Source organism: Lissotriton vulgaris, chromosome 3_1, assembly GCF_964263255.1.
Source record: "Lissotriton vulgaris chromosome 3_1, aLisVul1.2, whole genome shotgun sequence".
Lineage (NCBI taxonomy): Eukaryota > Metazoa > Chordata > Amphibia > Caudata > Salamandridae > Lissotriton > Lissotriton vulgaris.
The window spans coordinates 1,187,700,413-1,187,722,721 of NC_141689.1; the positions used below are offsets into that span (position 1 = coordinate 1,187,700,413).

The window sequence follows — 22,309 nt, forward strand, 5'->3', positions numbered from 1 at the left end:
TACCTTTTTAAACGTAAAGCTATCGTCCTATTTTGAAATTAAGCCAAATTTGTGAGACAAATTCCTTTCACCATGCCGTTTAAATATATACTCAATCCGTTATCATTCATGCCTTAATACTGCCCACTTGTGTAGCGCCAGCACTTTTACTATTTATGTTTCACTATTCATCAATTTGATCAACAGTTCACCATATCTAAGGAAACATTTTCTGCATAAATGTGCATTCGCCAAAGAATGGGCCTGCTCTGCTAGATGTTTTGGAGATTAAGGACATGCTTTCTCTATTTCCATATTACCAACATTCACTGTCACTGCCCAAGCAGGGCTGATATTTTTGCAGTAGCCGATCCAAAAATGGCATGCAGAGCCCATGTAGTGCTAGCATCTGTTTTCTGTTTCTACTTTTTTTTAAAACCCCACAAAATACCATATCCTGCATCAGGGGAAAACAAATCAAGGCGGGGCATATTATCAAGAGGGGCAATAGGTAATTGTCGCCGCTTTAACAGCCGTTTTTGGCCGCTAAGCGGCGATAATACTATCGCCCTATTAGCAAGCTGTCGCTAACAGCAGTTAGCGACAGCTTGTAGGCGATAGCGAGCGGTTTGGGGCCCGCTTTGCATGTCAGCGATATTTATCGCTAATACATGCAAAGTGGACATACGCAACCTGTTAGCGACTGAAGGCAGTCGCTAACATCGCTATTGCCTATTAGCAACACAGGCGTAGCGATGGAAATATTCGCGCTAAGCGCGAATATGTCTAAAAACTAACACCTGATCAGACCAGTTCTTAGCCATTATATCCAATGGGAGGTGGATATAATGGCTAAGACCCTGTTAGCGATAATGCATGAATATCGCTGGTTTCTCAGCGATATTCACGGATTTCGCCGCTATCGCTGGGAATTTTATTGCTTTTGAGATAAACGTTGCTAATAGCACGTTATCTCAGCGATAAAATCCCGTGATGCGCGGCGATAAAAAAATTGCTTCTAACCCTTCTTAGCGATAAATATCGCTATGTGTTGATAATATGCCCCGCAGTTGCAGCCAGCGTTGGATTGGTAACGGGGGCATTCGGGCAATGCCCGAGGGGCCGGGGTCCAAGTTCCAGCAGAGGGCTGCCTTTGAGCAGCCTGGGTGCCGATTTGAGCGGTGTCTCTGTTGTTCGACAATCCCGCCAGCGGCCTACTGGGTGTCTGAGTGGCCTTTCTGGAGGGAGATGGGCGCTCATTACCTCCTGTATAGCAGCAACAGGTAGAGGCGTCACCGCTTTTCTCTCGCTGGGCCTCCCATTAATGTAGGCATACTGAGCGGGGCAGGGGGGGCTGAGCAGAAGTGGCCTACTTGTTTTCAGGTGTGTTTCACTAGTCTAAACTGATGCGTGCATCCCCCCCTCCCCTTTGTATGTAAATTTACGCTGAAGCAGTGATTTGAGGGAAGGCATTATGCTAATGTGGGCCGATTTTTTTATGCGTGCCCGGGCCTATTTTTAATCCCAATCCAAACCCGGTTCCAGCATTGGGCGTCATGCAGAGCCAGAACCATGTGTTCTACCTCGCCGATAATAAGGCTTTCTTGCTTCAAAATATATAGATACATTTGAAACGCCAGCGCTCACGATGCCCAAACTGAACAGTTCTTTGAAAAACAGTTCAGCACTAGATCGGAGCTCAATTTCATAAGCAGAAAAATACATTCAAAGCCGTGGGGGTTTACAGTTGACAAAACAGGGACATTGCAAGTGATGTTGTCAAGTACAATAAACAAGAACTCGACACTGCAGATTCCAACCTTGACTTATCCACTGCATTCCCGCTATTTTTGACCTGAAATATAAGCGTCTTTCATTTTTTTTTCCTAACAGCCTATTTTATTTGATTTTCAAACCACTGTATTACTGCTTCCTTTGAAATGTGGCCGTACACGCCAGGACTATGAAAACAAGAGAACGTCATACACACATGTAATGTGACATAAGAGCGTGGTTTTGAAAATTAAGAATACAATAGCTGATTCCTTGTACTACAAAGTTGCACCAGAGGAATAAAACAAGTTAAGAAACAATTGCTTGTGCTGTGCTTGAACGTTTCTGTTCCACAATCTACAGATGTTTCGCTTTTTGATTAAAAATATATGTGTTCTTTCAGCAGCATTGTCATTTTATGAGAAGATGTTGCTCTCGAAAACATGATGTAGTTACTAATAGCTGCAGTTGGTGGTTGGAGATGTATTCGTGGACCTTTACTGCCCCCTACAGTAGCTTATTAGAAAGAGACCTCAATTTGGCCCACGTTTAATTACAATTTTTGAGAATGTTCCTCTGTAGGTTCGTGCTTCTGCTGTGCCTCTACCTCGTAGGAGACTAAGTTTAGCAACGCGATTTTGACATTGTTTTTTTTTTAAATAAATACAGCAGGGAACTCTTAGAAAATTAAGAAGCAATAAGTCTTACCTGGGAGTGTTTGAGTCATGATTGTAAAACTAACCCAGGACCCAATCTGTTAAAGAGGAAAAAAAGAAAAGCAGTGTGTTATGAGATGACGAGTTTTTCTTCTAAAACACAACAGCTCCTCTTCAGAGTGAGGACTGGAATCATGATGGGCATAAGTCGTGTGGGGCAGATTTACGAGAAAGTGTGGCAGCATGGCACCGCAAGCGCTTTGGCAGCGCTACGCTGCAGCACTTTCAAAGCACAGGAATGCAACATATTTACAATGATATGTCATATTCCTGTGCTCTCTATGCGCTGGCACACAAACAGCTGCCATGCGCTGGCGCAGGCACCCTTGCACCATGGTGCAAGGATGCCTGCATCATGAGAATATTGTTTTCGTGCAGGAAGGGGCACCTTCCTGCACAAAAACAATCACTACAGCCATTTTCCTCTTTCAATGCATGCATTGAACGAGGAACAAAAATGAGGAGAAAGGAAAACATTTCTCCTCGTTGTGCCTCGCTTGTAGCATACTGACGCACTTCCAGGTTTACGAAACCTCGTAAATCTGGAAATGTGTCTGGTTCCATGGGTGTTTCGTGGGAACACCCACAGCAACACCCATGGAAAGCCCCTTTCACGCAAAGTCCTGTGTATAAAGGGGTTGTATTTACAAGGACAGGAAAAGCCACTCTGGGTGGCTTTTCCTGTCCTTGTAAATATGGGGCAGAGAAATACGCCGCCATTGTGTCGCAAAAAGTGAGATACTGGCAGCCCAAGGCGATTGTAAATCTGCCCTTGTGTGTGCTTAAGAAGGTGTCATTGATGTCAAACACACATAAACCCATGGATGTCAACATCAAGCAGCCCATTAGCACAAAGACCAACTCCTAACAGGTGGATTGTAACACCTTTAGGATCACATTTGGCAAAACCAAGAGTTCGGCTTAAAATGCCTATTTGAGACCCATTTAAAAAGAAAACTGTTCTGAAAAATTACAACGTGTTATCCAATGAGCAGATATCTTCCAAGTAAAGGTTCAGAAAGGAAATGGCAAATAAAAACATATTACAAATTCTGTTAAGTCATATGGTTACAGATATTTTCCAGAAACCGAAACAATGATTTTTATCTGATCACTCCGAATGAGGGTCAATATTGACTATGCAGACGGGCACAACATAAACCCGTGCTTCATGACTAGCACCGCTAACACACAGGGCAAACGTATGCAAGTGTAACTCAATTATGATATCCTTCTGGTCATAGCTAATATACTGGTGGAATTCCCGAACGGCATGGCTGATAACCTATATATTTTGTTTTTTTTCCTTAAAAAAAAAAAAAAAAAAAAAGCTGCTGTCTCTCGAAAGCTGCTGGACGGAAAACGTCTTCTCATTGTTGTTGGAAGAAGAAGGGTGTTGTCTGAAAGAAGAAATTTGTTCTTTTTCAGGTAAATGTTTTCTCCAGTTCTGTCACAGAGGGATGTGCACCATTAAAAGGCCAATGAAGAGCTGTTGTTTTTTCGGCTGAATCTATCTGCCAATCTTTCAGTAGTCGATTGGAACTCAGGAACAATTTATGAGGCCAACCGGCACCAATGCACAGCAGGAACGTCACTTTTGATGTTCCGATGGTGCAATGTGCCACAGGCATATTTGTAAGGCCACATAAAGCCATGTTACCTGGCTTTTCATGGTCTTATATATATGTGCTCCTTTCACGCCGAAAACTGTGTGAAAGGGACGTTCCATGGGTGTTGCTGGGGGAGTTCCTAGCAACATCCATGGCATTTTGACACTGCCCCAGACTTACGAGACATTGTACGTCTGAGGCAGCGCCAAATACCTATGCCTTCCCAGACGAGGCGTAAGGGAGGCACAACGAGGAGAAATATCTATATTTCTCCTCGTTATTCCACTTTTGATGTGTGCTGCAGAATGCAGCACATATAGAAAGAGGAAAAAGACAATTGTGATTGTTTTTGTGCAGGAAGGTGTCCCTTCCTGCACAAAAACAATCACCCCCTCAAAGCAGGCACCCTTGAACCATGGTGCAAAGGTGCCTGCGTTGGAGCACGGCAGCCCAATGTGCGTCAGCGCAGGGGAAAAGGACAGGTATGCACCATATCTAATCGATACAGCGCATTCCTACCCTTTTATTTTGCTATAGGGCAGCGCAACAGCAAGACCTGCTGCGCTGACCAATGCCAAAATAACCCATAAATGAGGCCCTCAGGGGCTTATTTATGAGCCCCTTGCACCACCGGTGTCACTGGCGAAAAAAATGTGCCATGCTGCGCCCTATTTACAACGTGACGCATTTAAGCAGAAGCATCACTTTGTTAAGCCCTGCGCTACATTATACATGCGTCAGGTATAATGTATGCAGGGTGGGTGTTCCTCCGCAAAAAGACTCATTGAAGTGGTTCAGTGAAATCCATCAGATCACATCGCCTCACAGCAGGCGTAAGACTGACGCAGGCGCATTTAACATAAGACTTGCCTATGTGTAGTGACCCATTGCTGGAGTTGTGTCAGTTTTGTGACACACTCCAGCAATGCGTCATTACTGCGCCTACAGATGCGTCAGAAAAACAGACGTATCTGTAACTCCTTTCAACATGGAGCCCATTCAGTATATACGGTGCATCCATGGTGTCACAAGGAGGGCGCACTGAAAAGTGTTGCATCGCTGTTTTCATGCTGCGATGCAACACTTTTCATAAATGAGACCCTCAACCGGCAAGGGCTGACATACGAACAACATCAAAGGAGTATCAGACATTCCATTCCTTTCAAAAGTGCAGAACAATTTTCCCTAGCTTTGAATAACTCTTTAGAACTCATGATCAGAGGTTGTCATTTCATGCCTCACAAATGCCAGCTGTTACTATCAAATGAGACCCAGAGTTCACTTTCTTTAATGTTGGTTCGGTTTTTCGGTTTTGTAGCTATAAATGTTCAACATTGCATCCCCAGATATACTCCAGAGCAGAGGACGGGAATAGGACAGTCCACATTGCTGCTCAGCACGGCATAAGAGCTGATTCATCTTGAACTGACTCTGGACCCAGGAGGGAACAGTTCCAATGCAGGACATATACAGTTTATAATACTCTCCTTTTTTCTATAAAGACCTACTACTTTAGAAGTCTACCCTCACTTACTAAGCCCTGATGAAGTCCACACAAGTTGGATGAAAAGCGTCAGCTGTTCGACTGTGTTATTTTGAACAAGAAGAATAAATGAACATTTTTTTGATACCAACAGTGGATGGACAAAATTAGTTTTAGAATTTGTGGTGAATTCCACATTTGTGCGAAAATTAACATTAGTCTTGGTGACTCCTCTTTGGAAACAGAGTGAGCAATGGAGATGCACACCGTTTGAGCCAAATACTCATAACTTTGGACTCTTTGTGGGGATTGTTTTGTGGGGACGTGCGTCACAGGTACACTGAGGTGTACATGTTCAGCTTGCTGTTTCATTTTAGGAGTTTACAGAGTTGGGCTGTTTGCTGCCATTTCCACCAACGTGTATAAGTGGGCCATGAAGTTAGACGGATTCCATCAAGATATTTTGACACTTACAGAATCACATCCAGATCATGCTGATGTATGAGAAAGCCCAGCTGAGAAGAGTGTTGAAACTGGCATAAAACATTCAGAGGAAGCACCAGAAGTATCATTATTTCTGAAACCAACATTTCTGTGGACATGCAGAAGGGTCCGAGGAAGAAGCTCCTTCACAATGTATTTGTATCGTTGTTCATCTAGGGTCATCTTATGCAGTGGCGGCTGCCCACTACGGAGAGTGGTAAGTCGGGCAAATGCCAGGCTGGGTGCTTGCACGCAATCAAATAACTATCTAAATTGCCGACATGCATGACATTATTGTTTTAAAGTTAAAATGTTTAACTTCATAATGGTAATGTAGTGCATGTCAGCGATTTCATGCACATAAGCAAATTAAATGCATTAAAAAGTAAATAAAAAATGAACTTACCTTGCACGTCCTCGCTTCAACTAGTAGTTAAAAGAGACCTGGCATGAGATGTCTGGCAATGTAACTCAGCTATGTATGCCCTCGTCAGGAGGCCACTGCAACATGCACCACCCATTGCCCCTGCCAGTGCTGGCAACGTAATACCCAAAACAAACAAGGAGACAAGCCCGTATGGGAGAGGATAGGGCTGGGCCGTTTTAACTATGCAGAAACAAGGAAGTGCACCGAAACCTCAAACTTCTTTGGTGAGCTGGACTATTTTTGCTCGAAACGCAAACAATTTTATGTTTTATCTCAGTATTTTATTTTACTGTTTTCTTTATCACAAAATTGTGCTTTACATCTGTGAAAAAAGACTAAACAGAACGTGATACATGAACATAAATCATCTACAATAAATCTTCTAATTTCTACAAACTATTTTAAGTTTCAAGGGCAGTACTTTATTCAAGTGAAAGGAACTGCCATGGGATGTCCTTATGCACCGGAAATGGCAGTACTTTACATGGCCCAATATGAAGAACGGTTTGTTGAAAATAAGAATCCATTTAAAGACAACATAATACAGTGGTTTCGCTATATTGATGATGTCTGGCTTCTGTGGCAGGGGAGCCAGACTGAACTGGATATGTTTCACCAGTGGTTAAACAATAGACATATTGATATCAAATTTTCCATCCAGTCCAGTAAGACCTCAATGACTAGAGATTGGTATAGATTCAAGTCAGCTAAAAACATCCCTACATAAAAAAGAAACAGATAAATACACAATCCTACACTACAGGAGCGCTCATCCTAGAGGCCTTAAAGAAAATTTTACGCATGGCCAGCTACTGAGAATGAAGAGCATTTGTACAGAGAAGATAGACTTTGAGAAACATGCAGCCTCTTTCTGTAACAAAATGTTGAAAAGAGGGTACCCTAAAAACTTACTCAAGCATGCAACTAAAAGGGCAAGATTTACACCACGTGAAAATCTCTTAGAGGTGAAATCGAAGAAAGAACTAGAAAAACTAGTATGTGTTACAACATGTGGTCCTGATACCAACAAATTTCGACAGATCATACTCAAAAATTGGCATCTCCTTGAAAACCTGGAATGTCCTTTTCTTAGACCCATATTTGCAATGAAAAAAAAACCAAGTATTGGTCAACAGATAATAAGAGCCGACAGTTCTTTGCTGAAGCCCAAAAGCGATTTACTTTCTAAGTGGAATTTAAAACCTATCCAGGGACACCACAGATGTGGGAATTGTATGGCTTGTAATAGCACTATTGAAGGAACAAAATGTAACCATGATGGCGTGAAGTGGCAACATACTGACTTCACAAATTGCAAGACTAAAAATTTTGTTTACGCAATATTATGCCCCTGTCAAAAAATGTACATTGTGAAGATAAACCAGCATGTGAATATTAGAATCAGGATCACTGACATAATATAGAATGACAAAATATAGACTTACCAAAATATAGTCACCAAAATATAGAATGCCAAAATATCGAATTCCTATGTACAAACAGGTAAGTACAAAAATATCGAATCCAAAATATAGTCTGTAAAAAATATAGTCAGTCAAAATATCGATTTTTTTTAAATGTCTTAAAAGTAATTTAAAATTAATGAAATAATAAATATAATTACCTAAAACATACTTAAAAATACTCAAATAACCTTAAAATTAAGATATAATGAATTTAAGTTATTAATAAAAAATGTACAATATTTTACCGTAGGATAGCAGGAGGGTAACATTTAATATTCCCACTCCAGAGAGTGCAACAGTAGGTAAAGCGTTGGATAGCGTAGGGGTAAAAAATACTATTCCCACTCCAGAGAGTGCAACAGTAGGGAAAGGGTTGGATAGCGTAGGGGTAAAAAATACTATTCCCACTCCAGAGAGTGCAACAGTAGGGGAAGCGTTGGATAGCGGGAGGGTAAAAAATACTATTCCCACTCCAGTGAGTGCAACAGTAGGGAAAGCGTTGGATAGCGTAGGGGTAAAAATTACTATTCCCACTCCAGAGAGTGCAACAGTAGGAAAAGCGTTGGATATTTGAAGGGTAAAAACTACTATTTCCACTCCTGAGAGCACAACAGTAGGGAAAGCATTGGATAGCGTAGGGGTGAAAATTACTATTCCCACTCCAGAGAGTGCAACAGTAGGGAAAGCGTTGGATAGCGTAGGGGTAAAGAATACTATTCCCACTCCAGAGAGTGCAGCAGTAGGGAAAGCGTTGGATAGCGGGAGTGTGAAAATTACTATTCCCACTCCAGATAGTGCAACAGTAGGGAAAGCTTTGGATAGCGTAGGGGTAAAAATTACTATTCCCACTCCAGAGAGTGCAACAGTAGGGAAAGCACTGGATAGCGTAGGGGTAAAAAATACTATTCCCACTCCAGAGAGTGCAACAGTAGGGAAAGCGTTGGATAGCGGGAGGGTAAAAATTACTATTCCCACTCCAGTGAGTTTAACAGTAGGGAAAGTAAAGATTTAATGTATTATTAAAAATAAATTAAATATCAATCCCAATAAAACATTAATTGAAATTAATAACCAATTTAATATTATGTAATAATTAATTAGAAATACAACTACATATTCGTTATTAAAAATTAATAACCTATTCATAATTATTTAACAACGAATTAATTTTCAATAACAAAAACTAATTAATAATACAAATACCAATTAAAAATTAAAAGTAAATTAATTATCAATACACAAAAAGTATTTTTAACATGTAATTAATTACAATTACATTACTTCCCACCCTGTTCCCCTATAAACCCACATCCAACTACAGAAAATACATTAATACAATTATCATAATTATCAAATATTTAATTAATACAAAATAATTACCAATTAATAAAAATTAATTGCCAATTATTAGAAATTAATTACCAATTAAAAATTAATTAACAATAAATGTAAAATCAATACCAATGATTGAAAAAAATTATTTACTTAATTACAATTAAATTACTTCCCACCCTATTCCCCTATAAACCCACAACCCGCTACAGAAAATACATTTAGAAAATTAACATAATTATCAATTAATCAATTAATACAAATTAATTGGCAATTAATAAAAATGAATTACCAATTAAAAAATAACAATAAATTCAAAATGAATACCAATAAATAAATAAAAATATTTAATTAATTACAATTAAATTAGTTCCCACCCTATTCCCCTATAAACCCACAACCCGCTACAGAACTGAAAAGCAAAATTTAATTAACAATTAATAATAATTGCTAAAAATGAATATTTAATTTAATATAATTAAATTACTTCCCACCCTATTCCCCTATAAACCCACAACCCGCTACAGAATTAAATTACGCAAAAGTTAAATAACATAAAATTCATTACTTAAAATACATTAAACATACATTACAAAAATTAATATACACTTTTCACACATATACTAACATACAAAACACTTTAAAAAAATTGATATTATTAAAAAATCGATATATTTAATGCCTATATTGTATACTTCGATATTTTGACTTCTATATTTTGAAAATCGATATTACTTACCTTAAATTCGATATTTTTAACCACTATATTGTGTCCATTCGATATTTTGTCCATTCTATATTTTTACTTCGATATTATTTCCATTCTATATTTTGGAATCAATATTATGACTGCTTACCTTAGAATCACTCAACACAGGTCTAGAATTAAATAGAAAGTCACCTCTGCTCCTATGGTAGAGCATTTTCTTCAAAAAGAACATGGGCCGAACGATTTCAAATGGACAGTTTTGTCAACGGTAAACATGACAAAGAGATTAATTGATGTAGATAGTGCTTTATTGCGCAAAGAAGTAAGTAAGTAAGTAATCTTTATTTGGCATAGTTACTTAAAACCATTGCAATATAAAATGGATTAAGAACAGACAAAATAAAACTGCAGTTTTAAAAGAATCAGAAATTAAAATGTTCACATTTCCTTATGACAATTGTGCATATATTTGGACTTCGTATTTGTAAAGTATTGCTCAATGTCCTCATGAACTCATGAAGTCGGTAAAACAGTCAGCAGAGTGATGTCAAATCAGTTGAACTGGGACAGTTGTCGGTTAGGTTTTTTGGCATCTTCTTTTCAACTGCCTTCAGAAATTTTACAAAGCTGCAATTCAAGCCAGGGTCATTAGGATGAAAACAGGCAAGGACCGCCGTCCTTCTTGTGCGGATCCCTTGCCGATTGAAGTGGTGTTTTAGCCAGCGTTTCCGTTCGTCCCGTAGTTTTTCACAAGAGCATATCAAGTGCAGCATGTCCTCTTGTGCCAAGCCGCATAGCTGACAAAGGGGGTCAGCTTTGATTTTGAGCCAGCGTGGGAGATTTTGAGTACAAGGTAGCAGGCCCAACCTGTGCCTTAGAAAACACATCTTGAACTTTTGGAGTATCCCTCGGCCAGGTAGCGCTGTTGTGCTTTAGTTGTGTATGAATTCAGGGTCAGCCAGCCATGTGTTCTTTTCGAGAGGGCTTCCTTGTCTTGCAACCATGATTGTAATTTGATTGATTTTGTAACCAATTTTTTGAATATTGTGTGATTTGTTGGAGTGTTCCAGAGCTGTTCTAGACCTGTATTCGTCAGGCTGCCTGTGAGGTACTTAGCTGCTGCTGAGGAAGGATGCTGTTCTAACTCCTTCCACAGGTGTTCATTCAGAGTTCCTTGTTTTGATTTCCTCACTTTATCCAAGGCTATCATATAGACTCCCTTCCTTGCCAGGAACTGTTGGTCAATGCCGAATTCGAGCATGAATTGAGCGGGTGAGGTTTGCTTGGGTAGACTGAAAATGATTCTGTATGCAGCTGTTATAGTATTGTCAAGGGTCTTGGCATCCCTTCCTCTGAGTGCCTCACTCCCATAGGTAATTGATGGGAGAAGTTTAGCACGAATTACTTGCGTCAAGGGTAGGAAAGAGGGGCCGGAAAGTTTGTGATTTAGCGACTTCAACAAAATCGCTAGCGAAAGTCCTCTCCCTCGTATACTTGTTCTCTGGACCGAGAACTTCCCACCGTTGTCGATCTTCACTGCTATGTATTTGTATGTTGGGGTGTCTTCAATTCTTGTCGTATTCCAATGCCATGGTGTTGGTTTCCTTTTTTTCTTGCTAATGGTCATTGTTTGGGTTTTCCCCAGATTTATTGTAAGATCGTTCTTACTTGAATACCTTTGTGTTGCATCCAAAAGATGTTGAAGTCCTACCTTAGTGTGGCTTATTAGGACAATGTCGTCTGTGTATAGTAGACAAGGTAGCTGGAGCCCTCCTAGTTTAGGGGCGTGGGAGTTACAATCATTTAGTATTGGGACAAGGTCCCCTAGGAACAGGTTGAAAAGTGTGGAGGCCAAGACGCAGCCTTGCTTTAGGCCCTTATTGGTCTGTATGGGCCTTGACAAGGCGGATCCGTCCCCTATTTTTATCTGTACCCAGGTCTCTGTGTGCAGGTTGATGAGCAGGTCCAACAAGGGTCTCGAGATTCCCCAGTCATTCAATTTGGACCACAAAAGCTTCCGGTTTATGTTATCGAAAGCGGCCTTGTAGTCGATGAAGTAGAAATGGATGGGCATTTTGTTAGATTCTGCTTTGTCTATGAGCATGCCCATGCTCAAGATGTTCGTCATCGTGCCTACTGACTTAGCGAAGCCTGTCTGGTTGGCTGGGATTAAGGATCTCTCTGTAGCCCAGGCTGTCAGCTATTCGAGTAGGGTACCTGCAAAGTATTTTGCCTAGTTATCAATTAAAGCCACCAGTCGATAGTTATGTGGGGAAGCCTTATCTCCTGCCTTATAGATTGGGGAGATGATAGAGCCCCTCCAGGACCTTGGTATGATGTTGGATTGTCTTATTTCCAAAAAGATGGGTTTCAGGGCTGCTGTCCAGCCAGACACATCTTGTTTATAAAGAATAGGAGGTATACCATTTGGCCCTGGCGCTCCCTCCTTTCTTCCTTTTTTGATTTGGCGCTGGATGGTGCTTTGTAAGTTCGGCAAGTTCTCAATATCGTTTGGAGTATAACATTCTGTGGGCCTTGTGTCGTTAATTGTTGTATGATTTTTATAAATTGCAGGCTCGTAGTGCTGGTTATTTCCTTCAGCCTGACTAAAATGGGTGCCGAGAAAGCTTGCCCAGATGTCCTCTGAGATGTTTGATGAGGCCCCGTGGTGCGCAGGTCTTATGAATGCATTTATTGATTTCCAGAACCTTGCTCCATCATTCCATTTGATATCGGAGTGAAGTCTCGCCCATAAATTGTCCTCAGCTGATTTGTTTGCTTCCCATTTTAGTTTTTTCAGTGTTGATTTTAGTTTTCGTAGATGGTCTTGCTTTACGGTGTCCATGGGTTTCCGTTGGAGTTCTCTCATTGTACGGTAGATTGAAGTCTTCATGTCTTTAATTTTCCCTTTGTCTTCTCGAGAGAATTTGCAAGAACTTACATCCCCCAATTGTGACTGAGGCTTGGGTCTTGTAGCATACATATACATAGTACTTGCAAAATGTTCCCATTTCGTGATTTCACTATGCCCGGTGCGGCTCTCGAAGTGCTGTTTTGCCCTTTCCGCTAGCGTTCCATCTATTGCTGATGAATATTCAATTTTTTTAAAGTTGATGGTTTGGATTGACTCTTTCGGCACTTTTGATCGCTCAAAGTTAGGCTTTATGGTCTTGATGATAATTTCTTGGGGGCAGTGGTCGCTATCCCAACTGCAGCCGATCCGGTATGATTTTAAGGACTGGAAAAAGGGTAATGATGTAAAAGTATAGTCTAGAATGCTGCTTGTTTTTGTTGTGTGAAAGGTTGCGGCTGGAGGATTATCTCCAGAGGTCCTACCGTTGAGGGCCCTGATGTTAAAGTATTCCAGATCTTCTAGTGTCCTGTTACCTAGTTTGGTTTTTTTGGATATCTGTGAGGTTGCTTGTGTTGGGATGTCCCAAATTGCATTTTGGATTAGTTGTACGTCTTCCTGCGTCGCACCCATGAGGTTAAGGTTGAAGTCCCCTGTAAGAACAACATTTGGTGTAGGTCTTTCCCTTATGTGTATACTTGTAACCAGTATGTAGGTTACTAGGCCGCCTTTGGAATGCCCATATTTTGCCGTCCTATTTGCAGCTGAGTAAAAACATAAGTAACCATGGAGGTTGGGGGGGTCTGCGAGCCATGTCTCTTGGAGTGCCACTATGTCAAATTTTCTGATGTAATTCATGAAATCTGAGTCAGTTATTTTGGAAGCCTGGTCGTTGATGTTCCATGAGCATATTTTTAGTGAGTCGTATACGTCTTCCTTTGGCCTGTGGCCGATTTGTCACTCGTTATTTTTTAGAGTTCTAGCTATCCATCCTGAGTCAAACATTCCAGGTATTTGTGTGTATTCATCTGCAGTAACTCCAGTGCTATTAATGTATTGATCTGTTTTGTTGCTCCCTGGTCCTACCGCTCCTCTGAGGACCGAGTTTTTTAGAGTTTTCATGATAGCTGGAGCTGCCGCTTTTTCCACCGGGAAAAGAATGTCAGGGTACCTTGGTTTGACATAAGGTTTTATTGTGATCCCCCAGCTTTTAAAGATGTCAGCTTCGGCAATTAATTTTTGTGAAATTGCCAGGGTTCTCCAAGTTGCTTTTGTTTTTTCTTTGCCTGTATCCTCATCGGCTACAAATTCGATGGATACCAGGTCGGAGCTTTTTAATTCTGTCAAGGATGGAATATGGGATAGCAGCCTTAAGATGTTACCTCTGTAGAGAGTGTCGTGTCTTCATTGCGACGTGTAGTCCGGGTTAAACCAGACAGCGCCTGTTGAGTTTTTTCGTTCTCCTGCTATTGCACTCTCTGTTATTGGTTGACTAGATCCCATAACCTCTACTCGTCGTGTTGAAGTTGTTTTCGGTTGACTAGAGATGTGTGCGGTGACTCTTAAATGTCGGCCGAGTATATGTTCATTTGGTACAAAAGGTTCAGCGTGTGAGCGTTCGTCTGACCGTCGCTTAACCTCTACTAGTCGTGCTGCAGTGGTTTTGACGTTGTTTGTGCTACTTGTGGTTATTCTTAGTTCTTGGCCAGAGGTGTGATGGTTCCTTAATGGTGGCCCGGCTAGATGGGCAATTTCGCAAGGTCTAGAGATGTTACACGTGAGACCCGTTGTCCCCATAATAGCTGAGTCTACTTCTCTCCTTGCAGTCAGTGCACCTTCCATAGTCATTGCTGGATAGCTTTCTGGTGGTCGTTTGCCTGTGTCTGCGATAGCCGGTCCTCGATTGATCCAGACTTTGTTCCCCTAGTGGGTCCATGATTTTTTATTTGCTGGCGGACCGAGCTAGGCTGCATGCTGCTTTTTTGTGCTTGTTTCCCACAGGAGGCAGGGGTTATATTGCTAGTTTCATCGAGTTGGAGACATGAATTTCGTGTTTCTCTTCCGGGCTCTTTTTGAGTGCAGATGCTATGTGGTTCCAGATTTGTTTTTGTTTTGCTGTTGCCCCCCAGCCCTTTGGTGATTGTTGCCTTGATCGGCGTCTCAGGTGTGCCGATGACTTCATCGGTTTCTGATAGATGCGTGGCACCCTCGGGATGTACTGTGCTTTGTTCCATGTTCAGTGTTTTCCCAAAGAGTTGCAGAAAACCATTACGTTGCGAATCGATTTTGTGTTTCCTGCCTTTGCGTTTTTTTGCTCGTCTTTGTTTGGCGTTAATTTTTGGGTTTGCTATTTCTTCCTCCGCAATGTCAGGGAATTGAGGTTCTGTGTTTCCTGTTTTGCTGACCACTGGGGTTGATGGTTTTGTGGGTGCGGGGGCCCTTGAATTAGGGTTGATTTGTCCGTTGCTCCCCAGCACCTCTTTGGTCATTGGATGGTTAGTCGCAGCCACGAGAGGGCTGGTACAGGAGTTACTTTGCCTGCACTTGGGTGTTCTTCTAAGTTCTGTGCACAAATCGCTCATTATTGTTGGTAGTCTCGACAATTTGTTATTGGGCCACATCCGCATCCTTCTTTATTAGACCCAGATACTTGGTTCATCAATGGCGATTTATTCTGAAGAAGCGTATTGAGCGTGCCCAGCTTCCCATCAATGGCCACCACAAATACAGCCAATGTGTCAAGTAGAGACAGTTGGATGTCCATTTTGTCCGATTGGTAGTTGAGGGCTTCTACCAGGAGTTGTGTTGTTTTGAGCAGACTACTCCACGCGTTTTCCTGATTTGTTTGCTTTGAGGTTTTGTCCTGATTATCCGCGGACAAGGGGCTTTTTTGGCCCACCTCTGGAGCCCCCACGTCCGTCACTGGGTGATCCAATGAGACATCTTTTATGATGATCGTAAGGACGTATTCATACTTGTTTCACTGCTACTTTTGTCTTGGGTATATGCTGCTACGAGGTCTTCCCACTCTTCCTTACCCAGGTATGAGGATATTTCTATCACGTCTAGGGGCGAGGTTGATGGCCTGTGTGAGTGTGCAGCATCCTTCCCTGTCCTCATCGTACTGTTGTGATCAGTTGTACGTTCAGAATGTGTTAGAGTTTGATTCCCAAGAGTTGAGACATTCTCTTCCCAGCACTCCTTTACGTCTTTTTCACTTGCCCCATTGTGGTTGTTTGGGGCTTTTTTTGGTACTTGGATTTCCGACGTACAGTTCGTAGTGCGATGCGGAGGTTTGTCGGCTTCGCTGCCCTTACCAGATGTTATCCTCTCACATAGTTTATTGCTAGCAGTTTTGCCGGGGGCTGTAAGGCATTTGTGTGACATGTATGTAGGCTGGCTTTTGTTATTGTCGTTTGCCTTAGATAGGCGGAAAGAAGCCTATCTAATAATGAAATTTAACAGTATCATGGCAGGATTGAACAATATGAGTGAACTGAATAAGATATGATATTTCTTAAACAATTTGGCATGAATATTTATGTTCAAGCGAGATATGTTTGATAAGTTGTATTGTGGGCTAGGTTTTAACAACAAGTTCGATATGACTAGGATTTTGACTATGGTTTGTATTTTAAATAACAGAAGTTATTTTGCCTTCAAATGTATGTACACGCATGTCTATGTACAATCGAGATGTGCATGAAAATCTGCCTGTTCTTTGAATAAGTCTCCCATGATTTGGATTATGAACTTTATTCATATAGAATGTAATTTCTTATAAGAATTTTCTCGATAAGAATGGATAAGTGTATCTAAAGATGCTGTAAAAGATTGTGGGCCACAAAAGTATTTAAAATCATTTGTATGCCAAAAAGTCGTTAAATTTAATCTGCACGGTTTTTCAAGGAAACACAACACAACATAGCAACATTCTGGCTAACCGGGTAAAATAATAGATAACAATTATCGTCCAGAAGCTGGTAGAAACGGTGTAGAGGCGTTCTTCAGCAAAATAAGGTATTTGTTTTGAGTTTTAACCGCATTAACCATAATGCAATGTTGTTCGTTATTGAAACACACTTGTTTGTGATTGGCCCAGATAACAGTAGAGGCCCTTCCTTTCCTCTAAAATTGTTTGAGTTCCAAAATGGCTACCACCGTAAATCACGCAAGGTAGCTGTTGACAGAATGGCGCTTCAAAAAATATGAGGTTAGTGCTCAAGTTAAATCGAAATATGGGTGCCCCGATTCTTTTGGTAAGAATGAGAAAAACTTTATTTTTGAATCTTTACTTGTAGATAAACTCGAGCCAGTGAAACTGAAAGCAGATTTAACGAGGACTCCGTGCATCTAGCAAGCTCGGAGGTACGTCCTGGGGCAACAATGTAATGTTAAAGTTGCTACAAATGTTGCTAGCATTACCGGTAATAGCTCAAATTTCTGCACCCACAGCCTGCCCGTCTCGAACAATCAACTGAATGTAAAAAGAATAAGACTGGCTATCATCCGCCTGTAACAGGAACTTTTTCATGTTATTGAAAAAAGCAAACAGTCATTGCTGTATCAAATAATATTCATGAACACATCATGAGAACTATATACATTTTCTCTTAGGAACAACATTTGCCGTGTAGAGAGTGTCGAATAAATACCAACCATAAGGAGTACCAAGGTAGGCTGTTTATTCACTTCCATACTATAAAGAAAAACTTTATTTAAACGTCTGCAAACACTTAAAAATCAACTATTCCTGCCTGCAGCACCTTGAAAAGCAACACAAATGAAAAGATAGCGTTTTATGCACTGCAAGCTGATTCCTGAGTGAATACAACAACACTCAGGTATGAAGAGCATTTAAACTAACGTAGGTAGTAAAAGAGAGCCAGTATAATATAAAGAAATTCAAAACATTTCCTGATGTCACATATATGTTTTCCAGACACAAATTAAAAAGCCCTGATGAGAGTCCAGTGAAATAAATACCTGAACTCGAAACGCGTCGGCACATTTCCAGGAAACGTCCAGGATTTGTGGTTCAAATCCATTTCCAAAAGAAAAGGAATATTTGTAGAAATTAGAAGATTGATTGTAGATGATTTATGTTCATGTATCACGTTTTGTTCAGTCTTTTTTCACAGATATAAAGCACAATTTTGTGATATCTTTGGTGTACAGCACAAGTGATTTGTTTGTCCATTCAAAATCTTTTTAGGAAAAATTTGGATTATGACTTGATCATGTTTTTATTATCCGTTTAAAAATAAAAAAATAATTCAACAAAAAACAAAAAAGGAAATCGTAAAATAAAATACTGAGATAAAACATAAAATTGTTTGTCTTTCGAGCAAAAATAGTCAAGCTCACCAAAGAAGTTTGAGGTTTAGGTACACTTCCTTGTTTCTGCATAGGCAACGTAATACCAGCACACCTACTGACCATCACACTCCTACAAGTGTGATAATTGAGACTATCCTTGCCCTCACGCTATTAAAATGGCTTGGGCAGCAGGTATTAGTAATTTTTAACGTATATTTAATTAATAAACAACCCTTTTTGTGCTCATCACTAAATTAGACAGACAGTGCCACCATGTGGCAGATTGTCATAAGTGCCAATTTTGACAATTAAGTGCTGGTTCCGAGCACTGGAAACCACTGGCTCAGATTAAGCACTGGTGTGATGCTGCGTGCAGACTTTATATAGAAGTGTATATACGAGTACTCCGCAATTCCTGTGCATGCATTTTAGACAGTAAGAAAAGGCCACCATTCAAGAGGTGGTCTTTCAGTAGGTAGTTACACACCCTATCTTCACTATATCGCTCTGCGGACTTGTAACAGTGCCTTCATATGGCAGCCTTTTCTGCCTGCTGTTGGAGCAGCAGCTGCCACATGGGGTTGCAATATTTAGTGTCTGCAAGTGCTTTTTGTTCAATTCTTGTAGGAGACGTAGTAAAGACAGTATGGGTTTAAGATCATCGTAATCAGTGTTGCCCTTCCCAATAACCTCCTGCATCCCTTCTCAAGCAGGAATATCCTCCAGGTCAGACAGTATCTTTCACCACACCAACATGTGTCCTTCACGGATGTGTAGATTTTCAAAGAATACAATCACAAGAAAGGCAGATGGCTCAATTCTAGTTTTGTGATGGTGTTGTGGTTTCGTGGAAGTTTGGTGACCAGCTAAAACAGAATCTGCTCCATGTACTCAGAGATTAACAACTATTGGCGTATTTTATGATCTGGTTTGCGTCACTTTTGCAACACGCACCATGGTGCAAGAGCAACGCAAACCTTAGGTCAAATTTTTGAAGCCACTTAAAGCCACTTTGTGGCTCCAAGCATCTGGTGGAACGCAACACAGTGTAAATCACTGCGTTGCATCACTCTGCCCTGGGAAGGTGTTCCATTGGCGTTGCCTTTTTTTTTACGCATTCCCAGATTTACAAGACCCTGTAAACTTGGAAATGCCCCAAAAAGATATGCCTCCCCAGAAGAGCCATAACAAGGAGAAATATCTTTATTTATCCCTGTTACCTACTATTTCTATATGTGCTGCAGAAGCACACATAGAAAGAGGAATATGCCTCTCGTGATTGTTTTTGCGCAGCAAGGTGTCCCTTCCTGCACAAAAACAATCCTGCAGGCAAGGAAGGCACCCTTACACCATGGTGCAAGAATGCCAGCATACACACTAGACAGTCCACTGTGCACCAGCACAGGGGGAAAGTCAGGAATGCACCATATACCTTAAATATGGCACATTCCTATCCTTTCCCACTGACGTAGCGCAGCAAGTTGCAGCAACACTGTGCCACAATTTCATAAATATGCCCCTATGATGCTGTTACATCTTCAGTCAAATGCAGCATAGGGCTCCAATGAACTCAATAGACCAAGCAAACAGCCTAGAGAACATTCCAAAGTATGGTTTAACCAACGAACTTTCGAGCTCACCAATCTGGACACACGTAAACACATTGTCCTCTCAATAAAAACAAAAGAAAGCAGCGTGAGTGTTCTGCACATCCTTGTTTGCAAAATGATGCTTTAGGTCTACTCAGCTTCTAATGTGCAACATATAATCCAGTGCAGTGGAAGAAACACCCATGGAATCTGAAGCATTCCCAGATTTACGAGAAATAGTAAAAATGGGAATGCATCAGAATCTAACGCCACCCTGGGGGGCGGGTTTAGGGAGGCGCAACAAGGAGAAATGTTTTCCTTTCCCCTTGTTTTTTCCTTCTGGAGCACACATAGAAAGAGGAAATTGCCTGATTTGACTGATTGTGTGCAAGAAGGTGTCTATTCCTGCTCAAAATCAATCAGCCCCGCAACGTAGGCACACTTGCCTCACAGACCATGGGTGCCTGCATTGGCGCATGGCAGCCCATTGTGCGCCGGCACTGGGGAAAAGGACAGGAATGCACTGTATCACATAGATACACTGCATACCTCCCCTCTTTTTTTTACGTAGGGCAGCGCTGCAAGATTCCTTGATAAATGAGACCGAGAGACTCTTTGCAGATGAGCCCGATACGCATTTTTACGTCACCTGAAGATTAAGGAATGCACTTTGTCCCATGACCTCATGAAGTAGTAGTAGATTCATAACCTCTCGGGTCAAGAGAATCCTTTCCCAGCAGCCATGGAGCACAAATGCTCAGCTTCATGCCATAGTATTAGAAGGACTTGAAAGGACATTCCAACTCTCCAGAAAATGAGGGTTGCTCAAACTGCATGCCTTAGGGGAATATGTTTATGTATGTGTCGGTTTTTTAAACATCATGGACGAAGTTGGGCAGAAATGGGACACTGTAAATGATATCAGGTGCTATTAGATAACACAAGTTTGTGTACAAAAAGAGAGGACATAAGTCTTTACATTACAAAATTGCATGACATTTCACAATTACATTTCACATATTAAAATGTTTATGCGCATCGAGATTAAATTAGTTTCCCAGAATTATACAACTTTTACTCAAGTATACGGCCAGTATTCTAACACAGGTTTCAATTTGTCAGCCTAACCATGCCAAATTCAGGCACAGATCCTGTAGAACACTGAGCCTTACTCATTACACAAACTCATTTTCCCTTTTGTGCTTGCAAGCAAAGTACTGTACCAGTGCATCAGAAGCAATATATTTAGGTTTGGCTTGTTTTCGGTTAGCCCACATCAAGCATTGCTGTAAGGCTTTTTCATTACATCTTGGATCACAGCACAAGAGTAGATATATACATTGCACCTCAAGCTATTGGCTGTTTGGTTGATCATTTTACTTCTTCAGAATTCTTCCATCACAATTTATAAATTGCATTGTCTTCACAATATGGTAGGGGTTATTAGCTTAATGTAAATTCCATCCTGTAATGAAGACTTTGCCTTCTTAAAACATTAAAACAATGCGGTATACTTTATAGGAAAATGCTTACTCAAAGCATGACCGAAAAGCATGATCAAAAAAATAAATATGAAAGCCTCCCTTTCATGTGTCACCTGTTGCTTAAAAAAACATTTTGGGGTGTACAGAAAACTGATTTATAAAAAAAGGTCTTTACAAATAACAACTGGCACATATTATCCCACATTTACATACATACATTTTTATAAGATTTATCATTTCTTCATTCAGGCTCCTGCTTTATTCTTGAGAACAAGACCTGCTGCACACTTATATAAAAGTTCAAGCAAAATAGATGTCACAATGGACATAAAGTTCAAATTCCATGGGCGAAGAAGTGGAACACCAGTGTTTCAGTTCCTCTTTTATTGTTCACTAGCAGCCCGTCCCGACGTTGTCCGGGTATGAATTGCTGCCGGCCAGTAGTATATTGTTTTGTAGGATTTCGTTTTGATAGCATTTCTTATCTGTGACAGGCCTGTGAAACGCTCCGATTCACAGTGCACTGCTGATGCACTTAAGAGTGCGCGTTCAGTAGTGTGTGAACTCGAGTTTTCCTACTTTATTTTTCCTTGCAATATTATGTAGCGCGAACACGACAACATGGCATGAGCAAAATTTACATTACAGAAGAGCATATTCATTTGTGGTAGGCACAGGGAGACAAAGCGATTTGCCTGGAATCACAGGATGTTGAGCTGATGCCGAGATTCGAACGTAGCTCCCCAGCTCTAAAGTTCGCAATTCTAGAACTTGTGGCAGGAGGTGTGTCTAAAAGTGTATGTCGGTGCTGGCCATCAATGAGAGAGACCTGTGAATTTTTCAAATGGGTGGTGAAAAAATATGAGTATGTTGCTGGAGATGTGGGCCGCCGTGCCACCAATGTACTTACATTATTCCGCAACTTTCTTTCGCAAACCATCACTCTGCATACTTTGATTACGAAAGTACCATGACTCCGCAATGCCATTATAACGCATGGCATTACATTTTATATGCTTTTATCATGCATACATTTACAACGAAATTCGTTGTAAGTGCATGAATGGTAAAAGCATGTTTTTTAAAAA

General features: G+C 40.8%; 1 protein-coding gene across 2 annotated transcripts in view; it reads right to left on the bottom strand.

The window, feature by feature from the left end:
- Positions 1 to 22,309, bottom strand: part of TECRL (trans-2,3-enoyl-CoA reductase like) — an 835,890-nt gene that overhangs the window by 118,733 nt on the left and 694,848 nt on the right. For both annotated transcript variants that reach the window (XM_086963150.1, XM_086963149.1), the window contains one exon: positions 2,461 to 2,506. In XM_086963150.1, coding sequence (XP_086819276.1) covers positions 2,461 to 2,506 — 46 coding nt within the window. The remainder of the gene's footprint in view (positions 1 to 2,460; positions 2,507 to 22,309) is intronic.